The sequence below is a fragment of the Chiloscyllium plagiosum genome, unplaced genomic scaffold, assembly GCF_037043375.1.
Source record: "Chiloscyllium plagiosum isolate Xiang-an unplaced genomic scaffold, Cpla_swu_hap1 HiC_scaffold_46, whole genome shotgun sequence".
Lineage (NCBI taxonomy): Eukaryota > Metazoa > Chordata > Chondrichthyes > Orectolobiformes > Hemiscylliidae > Chiloscyllium > Chiloscyllium plagiosum.
This window is the reverse complement of record NW_028270184.1, coordinates 6,128,876-6,144,376: the sequence shown is the minus strand read 5'-3', so window position 1 is coordinate 6,144,376 and position 15,501 is coordinate 6,128,876. Positions and strand designations below refer to the sequence as shown.

General features: G+C 47.5%; 1 protein-coding gene across 3 annotated transcripts in view; it reads left to right on the top strand.

Annotated features, from left to right (window-relative positions):
• Window positions 1-4,879: 4,879 nt before the first annotated feature.
• ltbp3 (latent transforming growth factor beta binding protein 3) overlaps window positions 4,880-15,501 on the top strand; it is a 183,103-nt gene continuing 172,481 nt past the window's right edge. For 2 of the 3 annotated variants that reach the window (XM_043682670.2, XM_043682669.2), the window contains exon 1: window positions 4,880-5,239. In XM_043682670.2, coding sequence (XP_043538605.1) covers window positions 4,990-5,239 — 250 coding nt within the window. In that variant the 5' untranslated portion in view covers window positions 4,880-4,989. The remainder of the gene's footprint in view (window positions 5,240-15,501) is intronic. The other variant, XM_043682671.2, reaches the window with a different exon arrangement.

Below are 15,501 nucleotides of genomic sequence, written 5' to 3'. Positions count from 1 at the left end.
GCTACCTCACAGTGCCAGGGAACAGGGGTTCGATTCCACCCTTGGGCAACTGTGTAGAGTTTGCACATTCTCCCCGTTTCTGCTGGGTGCTCTGGTTTCCTCCTACAGTCCAAAGACATGTGGGTTAGGTGGATTTGCCATGGGAAATTGCCCTTAGTGTAGGTTAGGTGTGTCAGCCATGGGAAATGCAGGGTTACAGGGATAGGGTACGAGGATGTGGATGGGTCTGGGGGGGGATGCTGTTCAAGTGGTTGATGTGGGCTCGTTGGGCTGAATGGTGTGTTTCCACTCTTTGGGGATTCTATTCTAAATCAGACTTAATGAGTCATGTGACCCTTCCTCAACCTCCAACGCTCCAGTAAATAAACAGAAAGTTCAACGTTAACTTTCCAGAGAGAATTGGGCATTTACTCATAAGGGAATACCATTTTACAAGGTCTGGGGAGGGGGAAAGAGGAGGAGAGTGGAATGATTTGGATAACTCGCCAAAGGGCCAACATCAACGCCATGGGCTGAATGGTCTCATCCTGTGCTGTATCAATCCGTGATTGATACTTGAAGATAATCCTGGATGGTTTCAATGTGCATCCAATTTGCAAGACGACTTGGGATGTGAAAGACTCATTTGTCTATTTGGTCTCATCCTGTAGATACTTTATCCACATTTTTGGTAACCCACACCAGGGGTTGGTGGTGGGAAGTTAGACCCGGGAGAGGAAATGATCCTGCAATCTCAGGAGGGGTGAGTAAAGGTATAGAGAGTGAAGGAGGGGCAGGGATTATATTTTTTTAAAATTCTACATTGCTGGGTGTGGACATCATTGAGAAGCAATGGCAGGATTTGTGCCTAGATTATTAGCCAAACCTCAAAACTTGATCTGATTTATTATTGTCACATGTTCTGAGATACAGTGAAAAGTATTGTTTTGGGTGCTATACAGGCAAATCATACCTTATGTAAGTCCCTCAGGATAATAGAACAGAATGCAGTATTACAGCTACTAAGAAGAATCCCTACAGTGTGAAAGCTGTGCATCGAGTCCACACCAACCATCCAAACAGCATACCACCCAGAGCCATCATATCCCAGTAACCATGCATTTCCAATGGCTGATCCACCTAGCCTACATATCCCCTGTGGGGTGGCATGGTGGCTCAGTGGTTAGTACTGCTGCCTCAACACCAGGGACCCGAGTTTGATTCTAGCCTCGGGTGATTACCAGTTTGCAATTTGCACATTCTCCCCATGTCTGCATGGGCTTCCTCCGGGTGCTCCAGTTTCCTCCCACAATCCAAAGATGCGCAGCTCAGGTGAATTGGCCATGCTAAAATTGCCCATAGTGTTAGGTGCATTAGTCAGAGAGAAATGGGTCTGGGTAGGTTACTCTTGGGAGGGTCAGTGTGGACTGGTTGGGCTGAATGGCCTGTTTCCACAGTGTAGATAATCTAATCTAATCCCTGGACACAATGGATAATCAACCCAGTCTGCACAATCTATGGACTATTGGAGGAAACCAGAGTACTGGGAGAAAACTCAAGCAGACAAGATGCAAACTCCACAGAGTCAGTTACCTCAGGATGGAATTGAACCCTGGCACTGTGAGGTAGCAGTGCTAACCACTGGGCCACCATGCCACCCAAGAAGGTGCAGAGAAAGATCAACTTTAATATACGAGAGGTCCGTTCATAAGCCTGATAACAGTGGGGAAGAAACTGTCTTGAATTTTTTGCCGCGTGTTTTTAAAGTTTTGTATCTTCGGCCTGATGGAAGAGTTTGGGAGAGTATATGTCAGGATGGGAGGGGTCTTTGATGATGTTGGCTGCCTTCCCAAGACAGCGGGAAGTATAGACGGAATCAATGGGTGGGGGGGCTGGTTTGTGTGATGGACTGGACTGTGTTCACAATTCTCTGTAATTTCTTGTGGTCTTGGTCAGAGTTTTACAATACTAAGCTGTGATACATCAGGATAGGATGCTTTCTAATGGTGCATCTACAAAAATTGGCAAGTGTCATTGTGGACAGGCAAGATTTCCTTAGCCTCCTCAGGAAGTAGAAGCATCGTTGTGCTTTCTTGACCGTAGTGTCAACATGGATGAACCAGGACAGTTTGGTGGTGATCATCACTCCCAGGAACTTGACAGCATCTCTGTCTCAGCACCGTTGTTACAGACGAGGGCATGCCCTCCACTACACTTTCTGCAGTCGATGACCAGCTCCTTTGTTTTGCTGACGTTGAGGAAGAGATTGCTGTCCTAACAGCAGGCATACACCTGGCTCCCTGGCGCTGTGAGGCAGCAGTGCTGACCACGGAGCCGCCTATGCTGCATGTAATGTTGGTATGTCCAGATAATGTCATCGCCCAGTTGGATGGATTAAGCCACAGCCTAGCTGTGCACCCTTTCCCCCAAAGGTCTGCTGTATGGTCCTTCCATCCCCCACTCCCATCTCAATGGAGGTCCGTAGACTTGAGTGAGTGATCCCTGCTTTGGGAAGCTCCTGAGAGAATCTGCGCTAACCATTTTAGGAACATAGGAATATAAGAACAGGAGTCACCTTCAAGCTAGACATCCAGTGTGAGCATGATGGTTGACTACCCTCCCTCAACGCCATGTCAATTCTCCGATTCAAACCTGCCCTGGCATTTAATATGATCATAACTGGTCGAATATTTTAATGCCTTTTATGTTCCATTAATCCATTATACCATTGATAGTTTGTGGGGAGGTGATGGTCTCGTGGTATTGCCACTGGGCTAGCAGTGCAGTGACCTGGATACTGTTCTAGTAGATCCAGGTTCAAATCACTGTGCTAACTGGGATAGACTTCTAAAAGAGATTCTGTCCTTTTTTTTGTCTGCAGTTTGTAGGGAATGATAAAGGCTAATTAGCCTTTTTGAAATAAACCAATAGGTATGACAATAGTTTTTTTCAATTTCATAAATAGAGAAGTAAAGCACTGTGCCCCTTCAAACTGTGAAGTCACCACAATTGTGGGGTTCCTCCGGGTACTCTGGTTTCCTCCCACAGTCCAAAGGTGTGCAGGTCAGGGTGGATTGGCCGGGCTAAATTGTCCCATAGTGCCCAGGGATGTGCAGGTTAGGGTGGATTGGCCGTGCTAAATTGTCCCATAGTGCCCAGGGATGTGCAGGTTAGGGTGGATTGGCCGTGCTAAATTGTCCCATAGTGTCCAGGGATGTGCAGGTTAGGGTGGCTTGGCCGTGCTAAATTGTCCCATAATGCCCAGGGATGTGCTGGTTCGGGTGGATTGGCCGTGCTAAATTGTCCCATAGTGTCCAGGGATGTGCAGGTTAGGGTGGCTTGGCCGTGCTAAATTGTCCCATAATGCCCAGGGATGTGCAGGTTAGGGTGGATTGGCCATGCTAAATTGTCCCATAATGCCCAGAGATGTGCAGGTTAGGGTGGATTGGCCGTGCTAAATTGCACTATAGTGTCCAGGGATGTGCAGATTAGGGTGGCTTGGCCGTGCTAAATTGTCCCATAGTGCCCAGGGATGTGCAGGTTCGGGTGGATTGGCCGTGCTAAATTGTCCCATAGTGCCCAGGGATGTGCAGGTTAGGGTGGATTGGCCGTGCTAAATTGTCCCATAGTGCCCAGGGATGAGCAGGTTAGGGTGGATTGGCCATGCTAAATTGTCCCATAGTGCCCAGGGATGTGCAGGTTCGGGTGGATTGGCCATGCTAAATTGTCCCATAGTGCCCAGGGATGTGCAGGTTAGGGTGGATTGGCCGAGCTAAATTGTCCCATAGTGTCCAGGGATGTGCAGGTTAGGATGGATTGGCCGTGCTAAATTGTCCCATAGTGCCCAGGGATGTGCAGGTTAGGATGGATTGGCCATGCTAAACTGCCCCATAGTGTCCAGGGATGTGCAGGCTTGGTGGATTAGCCATGGGAAATGCAGGGTTACAGGGATTGAGTGGGATGCTTTTGGTGTGGACCCGACGGGCCGATTGGCCTGATTCCACACTGTTGGGATTCTATGGTTGTTTCCCCAGAGAAATAATCTGTATTTTAATTTTGAATTTTAGTATTCTATCCTAACATATTAAAGACCTGAGCATACCTCCTGTAAACTCCCCATATTTAAACTGAAACGTACCTATGTAAACTTGTCACGCTGAAATTGCACACTCCTGCCGCTGACGGCTGTGGCGTTGTCTCCACTGATATGATTATTTCTATAGATACTTTTTCATTTCAATTTATAAAGCGATAAATTGACAGAACCGGAGCTATAATCTGTCCAAATAAATGCAATTCTAAATCAAAGCAACGGATTGTTTTCTTTTTCTGCATCCGAAGGGAACTCTGAAAACTAGAAATTGCTGAGGAAACCAGGGGAGCTGCTATTACATCCCTTTGTTTTTTTTTAGTTTGGGGGACTGAAGTTTGTTGGGATCGCTCCGGGAGGAGGAAACTTCTGGGCAGTCGAGGGGAACGGTGTCAGTGTGGGTGGCGTAGTGGAGAGTACTGCATGGAACCTGACCTGGAAATCCAGTGCTAAATCCACCGAGCTCCAGGAAGAAGGACTGACAATATACAGCTGACCCCGGAGTGCGTTTGCAAAATCCCAGCTTCAGTAACGCAGCAATACCCTTTTTTTTAAAAAAAAATTATCCTGGCCCACTGCCAGATCACGTCTAGGGGTCTGCTCTTTTTGCAAAAAAGTGCACACACACACACTTTAAAAAAAAAATTTTTTTGCAATTTGAAACCGTCTTTGGATTTTTTTTTGTTTTTGTTCTGCAATGCATATTTTTTTCTGTCTCTTTTGGAACAGAGTGTAATCCAGGACACACCCCCTTTCTTTCCAATGTAAGATTTGGAGCCAGTCCCACAGTTCTAGTCAAACCAAGCATTCTGTGAGTGCAGTGTGTTGTTGGGGAGTTTTTGTGAAGACAGCAGCGAGAGAAGGAGAGAGAGAGAGAGAACCACCTCCTCCCTCTCTCTCCTGGACCCGGGGATGTTGATATGCGTTCCATGGATTCAAAGACTCTCGGTTTGTTGGTGGGTCTAGGACTGGCTTGTCTAGCGTGGGTCTCTGTCCGAGCTAACGACCAATGGCAAGAACGGTTCAAGGTGGTCTTCACGCCGACCATCTGCCAGCGGACTTGCCTGAAGGGTCAGTGCCAAGACAGCTGCCAACTGGGTAACACTACCACCCTGATCAGTGAGAATGGACATGTTGCTGATACCCTGACGGGTTCTGGCTTCCGAGTGGGTAAGTGACAGCATTAACTGACACCTCCCTCTCTCTCTCCTGCCCCTGTCTCTCCCACCCCACTCCCCCCCCACTGCTGCGTTCCAAGCTTTCTCTGATATCTCCCCAGTCCAGGGGCAGTCTTGCCCGAAGATAGTCGGTAGGGATAGGAAGACTGGAGAGGGTTAGCAGGAATGACAGTTTCACAGCGAATCACTACCCCCTATCCCGTCCACCTCCCTGCGGTTACTGTCGTCCTGCTGAAGTTAAATGGGGGTCACCCTCAGTTCTCGGACCTTCCGAGTGCCTCAGAAGCGCGCATCTGTGCTCTTACGTGTGGAAGAGATGGTTTGTTTGGTTAGAGTCAAGCTCCAGTGTTTTTGTTTCCTTGATTGCTACTGGACAGAACCATTTGTGTGTGTACAAACACTTTTTTAAAATGAAAAAAGTGTACTTTTGAAATTTTAAAATATTATACCGGTACAGTGTGGACATTCAGCCCATCAAGTCTGCACTGACCCTCTGAAGAGCATCCCACCCTATCCCTGTAACTCCACATTTCCCCATGACTAAGCCACCTAACCTGCTCATCCCTGGGCACTATGGGACAATTTAGCACGGCCAACCCACCCAAACCTGCACATCCCTGGATACTATGGGGCAATTTAGCACGGCCATTCCACCCTAACCTGCACATCCCTGGGCACTATGGGACAATTTAGCATGGCCAATCCACCCTAACCTGCACATCCCTGGGCACTATGGGACAATTTAGCACGGCCAACCCACCCTAACCTGCATATCCCTGGGCACTATGGGGCAATTTAGCACGGCCAATCCACCCTAACCTGCACATCCCTGGGCACAATGGGACAATTTATCACGGCCAACCCACCCTAACCTGCACATCCCTGGACACTATGGGGCAATTTAGCACGGCCAATCCACCCTAACCTGCACATCCCTGGGCACAATGGGACAATTTAGCACGGCCAACCCACCCTAACCTGCACATCCCTGGACACTATGGGGCAATTTAGCACGGCCAATCCACCCTAACCTGCACATCCCTGGGCACTATGGGACAATTTAGCATGGCCAATCCACTCTAACCTGCACATCCCTGGGCAGTATGGGACAATTTAGCACAGCCAATCCACCCTAACCTGCACATCCCTGGGCACTATGGGACAATATACAATGGCCAATCCACTCTAATCTGCACATCCCTGGGCACTATGGGACAATTTAGCACGGCCAATCCATCCTAACCTGCACGTCCCTGGACACAATGGGACAATATAGCATGGCCAATCCACTCTAATCTGCACATCCCTGGACACTATGGGACAATTTAGCACGGCCAATCCACCCTAACCTGCACATCCCTGGGCACTATGGGACAACATACAATGGCCAATCCACCCTAACCTGCACATCCCTGGGCAGTATGGGACAATTTAGCACAGCCAATCCATCCTAACCTGCACATCCCTGGGCACTATGGGACAATATACAATGGCCAATCCACTCTAATCTGCACATCCCTGGGCACTATGGGACAATTTAGCACGGCCAGTCCCCCTAACCTGCACATCCCTGGACACTATGGACAATTTAGCACGGCCAATCCACCCTAACCTGCACATCCCTGGACACTATGGGGCAATTTAGCACGGCCAATCCACCCTAACCTGCACATCCCTGGGCACTACGGGACAATTTAACATGGCCAATCCACCCTAACCTGCGCGTTTTTGGACTATGGGAGGAAACCCCACATAGACACGGGGAGAATGTGCAAACTCCACACAGACAGTCGCTCGAGGCTGGAATTGAGCCTGAGTCCCTGGCGCTGTGAGGCAGCAGTGCTAACCCACTGAGTTACCACGCCGGCCTTATTTTTGTCCAGCCCGTAGGCGAGAGGGACCATTGTTCCATCCCTTGGCAGTTCAGTTTTTAAGGCAATTTGACTGGGACTGCAAGAGGCCATCCAGCCACATCCCCTACTCCTTCTGTCTACTCTACTCTGCCCCTACCCCCTCAGTTTATTTCTGCTTTGGTTTGTTGATGATCTCATGTGCCCCTAGCCTCTATAGATACTTCCAAATGAAGCTTTTGTGTGATATTGGGACCATGACACAGATTACTGACTGGTGGGGACATGACTGGGCACAGTTTGGGTGGCACAGTTGGGTGTTGTGGAGATCACCAAGCAAGGATTCCATGTTCTGTATTGCAATCTAAAACACTTCCCCCCACCAAGAGTGAGGAGAAAGATCTAGTTTGGCTGTGATGCATGTTTGTGGTGGAATAGTCTGATCATCTCAGGGCTTCCCACTTGGTAGTACAATGGGAAGTTGATGCTCCTGGATTGGGGGAGTGGTGAGGAGGAGTGCTTTTCACCTTTATCTGTTTGTCCTGATGGAAATTAAGGCAGCTCCAAAACTGCCAAACCTTTCTTACCCCTCTCCCCCACCCTCCATCTTGAGGCTTGACCATTTCCACGAGACCTCTATGAGAAATGGGAGACCGATTATAGACTCAACCACTGCTGGCTCAGAGACCAGGGGAGGATCAGATCAGCTACAATCGTATTGAATGGTGGAGCAGATTCAATGGGCTGAATGGCCTGCATCTGCCCCTGCGCCTTATGGAAATCTCAACTCGTGACTCCACTCAGGGTCCCCAACCCTCTGGTTTGGGGAAGTCCTGACTTGAAGAACTCTGTGCAACTCTCTACGCAGCATGAGAAGGTTTAATCTCTTCACACTCTCACTGTCACAGCTGTGGACTTGTAGTATGCCCTGTCTGTTGCCGTGTCAGTGACAGTGATTGGAGCTCTCCTGTACTTAAACTGCTTTAAGTTGCTCTGTGAAAGGATTTGGATTTTGAAAAGTGTTCTGGAGGCTGGAAAATCATTGCCAGTTTCCGATGCCGATACAGTTTCAGCTCACGGAAAACACAAATCACAATGTACCTGAGGGGAAAGCAGCAGTGACACCAATTTCCTTAACTCCTGACTTGATAACCTGCGCCCATGTCCTTCTCTGATATCATCCGGGGACTTGCCTGAACAGGTCGTGGGAAAAGGGTGGGGTTTTGTACAGCTTTTCCTTTTTGCCTGTGTCAATGAATCAGACTGCTGTTAGCAGCTCGGGCATGCTGTGATCTTTGAAACTCATACCTAGGGCTAATGCTCCCAGTGTCTTGTGCGTGTGGGCAGCACCATTCACCTCTTGCCCTCTCCCCCCCACTCCCCAGATAAAATACCAGTTTACGGTCCACGTCTAACCTAGATGATGAAGGTTGTTGGCACTGGGGAAGTGATGGCCTATTGGCATTATCGCCGAACTGTTAATCCAGAGATTCGTTTAGTGTCCTGGGGTTAGAGTTCAAGTCCATATTTTGATACAAATCATGAATGAAGAGTCTAATGATGCTGACTGTTGGTCAAAAACCCATCTGGTATGCGGATGTTCTTTATAGAGCAAGGAAACAGGCCCTTCGGTCCAACCAGTCCATGCCAAAAGTAATCCCAAACTAAACTAGTCCCACCTGCCTGCTCCTGGCCCATATCCCGCCAAACCTTTTTTATTCATGTACTGATCCAAGTGTCTTTTAAATGTTGTGACTTTACCCGCGTCCGTCACTTCCTCAGGAAGTTCATTTCACATGCGAACCACCCTCCGTGTAAAAATTTTGCCCTTCTCTGCCATCCTTGATCCAGTCTGGACTACATGTGACTCCAGACTCCACAGCAATGCAGTTGACTCTTAACCGCCCTGTGGGATGACAAATCTAGTGATGGCCTCATACTGTGAAGGTGCGCACTTACGACAGGAAGCTGATGGGCAGCTACTTTGGCTGGTCAGTTAATTCAGTCAGGCCCACATCATGAGTCCAAAGCCTGTGCTGGCTGGGGTCAATGTGACCTCCCTATTTTCGTGTCCATTCCCCCTCCCCCCAACCTTGAGGATTAAACTTTCACTAAGAGTGGAGGAGCACTCCCCATGTCCTGAGCCAGGGTGGCTCCCTCGGCCGAGGGTGATCAAAGAATCACAGAATTCATAGATGAATGAAATTCATAAAATCCCTACAGTGTGGAAACAGGCCCTTCGGCCCAACAGGTCCACACTGACCCAGTGAAGAGTAACCCCCCCAGACCCATTCCCCTACCCTACTACTCCACACTTACCTCTGACTAATGCACCTAACCTACACATCCCTGAACACTATGGGACAATTTCCCACGGCCAATCCACCCTAACCTGCACATCTTTGGATTGTTGGAGGAAACCAGCACACCCAGAGGAAACCCACGCAGACACAAGGAGAATGTGCAAACTCCACACAGACAGTTGTCTGAGGGTGGGATCAAACTTCGGTCCCTGGCGTTGTGCCACCCTTGTTATAGTGCCATTCAGCGCATCATGCCTGCACTGGTTCTATCCTCTAGTGCCAATTTCCTATCTTTTCCTCATATCCCTACCCACCAGTTATATGTAAATAATCATCCAATGCCCCCCTTGAATGCCTCAATTGAACTTACCTCCAAGTAATTCATTCCAGACCCAGACTACTTGCCCAGCGAAAGAGTTTTTTTTGTCACTTTTCATTTGCACATCAGTTTAAAAATCTGATTCTTTTCCCCTGTCTTTCATCATGGATTGTGGCATACTCTTGATGATGGGATACTTGCTTAGCTTACCCTGTTGTTACATTCATTCATGGGATGAGTGCATCGTTGGGGAGGCCAGCATTTATTGCCCATCCCTAATTGCCCAGGGTCAACCACATTGCTGTAGGTCTGGAGTCACATGAAGGTCAGATCTGGTCAGGATAGTAGATTCCTCCCCTGAAGGACATTAGTAAACCAGATGGGCTTTTCTAACAATTGACTCATGGTCATCATTAGACTCTTAATTCTAGATTTTTCTTTAATTCAAATTCCACTATCTGCCATTATGGGATTCAAACGCAGTTCCCCAGAACATTACTTGGGTTTCTGGATTAATAGTCCAGTGATGATACCACCAGGCCATCTCCTTACATTTGTATTCGAGCTTGAGCCATAGTGTGAGAAACTTCGCTATAATCATCGTGTCACAAGTACATAATATACGTAAGTACATAAAGTAAATCAGTACATAAGACAGTGGGAAGGGAGAGGTGTACTTCGGGCAGCACAATGGCTCAATTGTTAGCACTGCTCCTCACAGCGTCAGGGACCAGGGTTCAATTCCAGACATAGACGATTTTCTGTGTGGAGTTTGTACATTCTCCCTGCGACTGTGTGGGTTTCCTCCCACAATCCAAAGATGTGAAAATTAGGTCAGGTTGGCTGTGCTAAATTGTCCTCGGATGTGTAGGCTAATGGATTAGCCATGGGAAATGCAGGGTGATGGGGTAAGGGGGTGGCTCTGAGTGTGATGCTCTTTGGAGGGTTGATATGGGTTGGATGGCATGCTTCCGCACTGGATTCTATGATTTGCCCCTGGAGCGCCTACAAGTACCCCACAGCCAATGAGGTACTTATTGAAACAACATTACTGTCAGAATGTAGGATGCATAGCAAGATCCAACAAAATGGCAACCGGGTGATTTGTTTTAGTTCAGTGGATGTTACTTGAGGGCTAAACATTGGCTCGTGGTACACTGGTGGTGAGATGTGGGTGAAGGTTGGGCCTGCTGCAGGAGGCTGTGGTCTTTTAAGGACACCGCCCTCCCTCCCACTCAGGAACATGTGAAAGATCTCATTGCTAAAGGCCTGCAGAATTCTTCTCCACCCACACTGAGATGTACAGCATGGAAACAGACCCTTCAGATCCAACTCGTCCATGCCAACCAGATATCCGAAATTAATCCAGTCTCATTTACCAGCATTTGGCCCATATCCCTGTAAACCCTTCCTATTGAAATATCCAACCAGTTGCCTTTTGAATGTTACAATTGTGCCCGCCTCCACCACTTTCTCTGGCAGCGCATTCCATATAGGCACCACTGTCTGCATGGAAATGTTGTCCCTTAGGTCCCTTTTAAATCTTTCCCCTCTCACCTGAAACTTATGCTCTCTAGTTTTGTACTCCCCTGCCCTGAAGAAACCTTGGCTGTTCACCCTATCCTTGCCCCCTCATCATTTTATAAAGGTGACCTCAGCTTCTGATACTCCAGGGAAAATAGCCCCAGCCTATGCAGCCTCTCCCTGTAGTCAAATCCTCCAACGCTAGTAACATCTTTGTAAGTCTTTTCTGAAGCCTCTGAATATTAACAACATCTTTCACTATAGCAGGGAGAACAGAATTGAATGCAGTATTCCAAAAGTGGCCTAACCAATGTCCTGTACAGCCGCAATATGATCTTCCAATCCCTATACTCAATGCACTGACCAATAAAGACGTGTATACCAAACGCCTCCTTCACCATTGTATCTACCTGCAACTCAGCTTTTCATGAACTCTGAAGTGAACACCAAGGTATCTTTATTTGCCATTCCTCTGGCAAAGCAACGTAAGTTGTACCTGCCTCCACCACTTCCTCTGGCAGTTCATTCCACAAACGCACCACCCTCTGCATGAAACCGTTGCCCCTCAGGTCACTTTGCTGGCTTGGATTGTGCCCCGTTCCTCTGGGTCTGAGATTTGAACCCACGCTGCTCTGCCTGGCGAGAGGCCCAGTCTCCAGCTCTGCGGTTTCATCTGTCCAGTGTTGGCCCAGACGTCCGACTTACCCTGGGTTGCGAGGGAATTTCTAAAATATTAACCAAACACCAAAAGGTATGTTTGGTAAAATAGAACTCAACTTGTCCCACAGTCTTTTGACGTGGCGCTGTTTCGTATCAGAGAACGGGAGAATTTTACAGCACAGTGGACCTTTTAGTTCACTTCATCCTACACTAACTCCTAGAAAGAGCTAGCCACATGTTCCTATCTCCGTGCTCATTCCACATACCCTTTGAAATGTTTGCTTTTCAAATATTTATCCACTTCCAATGTAAGACCTCTTATGAGTTTTGCTACATCCGCAGTTTATGGTCAAGTAACCCATGTCCCGACGCATATTTTACCTAAAGAAAACGACATTCTCCCAAGCTTTCTCTCTGCCTTATTGGTGACCATCCTCAACAGAAAGCCAAGTGGTTCCACTTGCTTTTTCCCAACTTATCTCTATTGACTCGACTCAAAATTGTGAACACTTTCTAATGTTCTCCTCCCTAACCTACATTCTTCAGCTTCAGTTTCTTTATACTTTTAATAAAACAGTTAACGAACGCATCACATCTCTGAATCGATCCGACTAAATCACATCTGCTTCCTCTGTGCTGTCTTCAAATCCTTGTAAAAGTAGGATAACCAGCAAGACAAGCAATCATTATACATCTTACTCTGTGTCTAACCTCCCCTCCCATCCTGGTATCCTGGGAGTGTGTAATGGGGACATTGTAAAGGGAGCTTTACTCTGTATTTAACCCTGTGCTGTCCCTGTCCTGAGAGTGTTTGATGGGGATAGTGTAGAGAGAGCTTTACTCTGCAATAACGCCATGCTGTCCCTCTCCTGGGGATGTGTGATGGGGACAGTGTAGATAGAGACAGGTTTACTCTTATCAAATCCATTGCTGTCCCTGTCCTGGGAATGTTTGTTGGGGGCAGTGTTGAGGGAGTTTTACTTTGTATCTAGCACTTGCCTGCAAATGTTTGAAATTGACAGTGTAGAGGGAGCTTTACTCTGTATCTAACTCCGTGCTGTCCCTGTCCTGGGAGTGTTTAATGGGGACAGTGTAGAGAGAACTTTACTTTGTATCTAACCCAGTGCTGTCCCTGTTCCAGGGAATGTTTGATGGGGGACAGTGTAGAGAGAGCTTTACTCTACATCTGACCCCATGCTGCCCCTGTCCTGGAAGTGTGCGATGGGAACAGTGTCGAGAGAGCTTTACTCTGTATCTAACCTGATTGTTTGATACGGTCTGAAATGGAAAATGTTAAGTTCCCAACTCTGACAGTATTTCCCCGGATTAGCAGGCAGTGTTCAACAGTGTGATTGTGTAAATTGAAAATAAAATTGACGTCATGTAATTATTATTTTAAATCATGATTCCTTGGATCATTTCGCTTCAAATAGAATTATACGCAGCACTGGGTGGATGTGGAACCTTGCTGTGCTGTGCTTTGGCTCCTAGGGGTCAGTTATATTTGCAGAATAATTACCTCTATTAGTGTGGCATGGAGCACTTGACAGGAATGTGGGTACAGACCAACAGGCAGATGGAGGGAAAGAGGTCTGGTAATCTCTGCTTTCAACAACTTAGTAGCTGTAATTCAAAAAGCAAAGGAGGAAAAAAAGAGCTTGTGCAAATAAACATTTTAAAGTGCTCCTGAGAATGAATCACAGTTCGAAGGCTTTTGACTATAATTATGTAGGCATTGTGGCTGTCATTTGTTATTGTAGCCTCCAGAGGCTAGAGAATGACCAGTCCGTCTATTTCTGGCTGCGATGTTTGACTGACAAGTGGGGGTGGTGTGGCGCTCAGTGGTTAGCACTGCTGCCTCACAGCGCCAGGGATCCAGGTTTGACCCCACCCTCAGGCGACTGTGTGGAGTTTGCATGTTTCCCCGTACCTGTGTGCGTTCCCTCCAGGTGCTCCAGTTTCCTTCCACAGTCCAACAGTGTGCAGGTTAGGCTGGATTGGCCAAACTCAATTGCCCCATAGTGTTCAGGGTTGTGCAGGCTAAGTGGATTAGCCATGGGAAATGCAGGATAATAGGGTAGGGGGAAGGTCTGGGCTGGCTGGATGGTTGGTGTGAACTTCATGGGCTGAATGGCCTGCCCCACGCTGTAGGGATTCCGTGATTCTAAATGAACTGATGGCCAAAAATGTTTGCTTTATTATTTCTAATGCCCTCAAAAACAGGGGAGCCTCTGACAGTGCAGCACTCTGCTGCACCTGCAGTATTACATCCATTTAGATTAGGGGTGGTTGGATCTGGGGCTCAGATGAAAGTCTTGTCATGAACTTAATTTGAGAAAGTGAGGTCTTTCTGTTGTACATGTTTGGCCAAGTCAGTTGAGAGAGAGAAAGACAAAACAGATGTTTGCTCACAGCACTCCCTGTTGGCCAATGTCTGCAACTACGTTGTTGCAGACAATAGTTTACATATGGCATCTCCACTATAAATGTGTGTCTAAAATTCAGGGTGTTAGCCAGGAAATTGTGTGTGTACACGAGATTTTTAATAATATATGAACTTTTTCTCACAAATCGGACCTGATCAGTAGCACCTAAATATATCTTATTTAGTGTAATACATCTTTGCCTTGGATCAAACAATCCTTATAGAGTGGAAACAGGCCAGTCAGCCCATCAAGTCTACACCGACCCTCCAACAAGCATCCCATCCAGACACACCAACCCTACCTCCACATTTCTCATGACTAATCCACCTAGCTTGTACATCCCAAGGGACAATCGAACATGGCCAATCCACTCTAATCTGCAAATCTTTGGACTGTGGGAGGAAGCCAGAGCACCCGGAGGAAACCCCACATAGACACGGGGAGAATGTGCGAACTCCACATAGACTGTCACACGAGGCTGAAATTGAATCCAGTCCCTGACACTGTGAAGCAGCAGTGCTAACACACTGCTAACCACTGAGTCACCCATCGCCTCAAGCTTTTACATGTGCAGTTTATCTTCAATTTTCTACCAATATTTTGTATTCCTGAATCCCAGTTTCCAACCCATCCCTCTTGAATGTACTCACTCATTCAGGGTGCTTTCCCTATCCTTCCCCTGCCCCATTCAAAATAGGAATTCACTCAAGTGTAAGCCTGGACTGTGAATTTCAACAGTCCAATCTACTGTGGGGGATATACTGTAGAAACTGATCAGTGCACCTCATTTCCCAACAGGTATCATTGTGTATTGAATGCTGAATGCCGGCTGACTTTCCTTCTCTGTCCACAGTTTACAGGGTCTGTTGTTTTGAGTCCAACTCCAGACAACCAAAGTTCATAGTCTTAAACTTACACTCACAGTGCCAATACCGAGGGAATGCAGTGCCTTCAGAGGTTCAGCATAAGCCCTCAACCTTCTACGCTCCAGTGAAAGAAGTCCCAGCCTATCCAGCCTTTCTTTATAACTCAAACCCTCCATACCTGGTAACATCCTGGGCTGGCACGGTGGCTCAGTGGTTAGCACTGCTGCCTCACAGCACCAGGGTCCCAGGTCTGACTCCAGCCTTGGGTGACTGTCTGTGTGGAGTTTGCACATTCTGTGTGGGTTT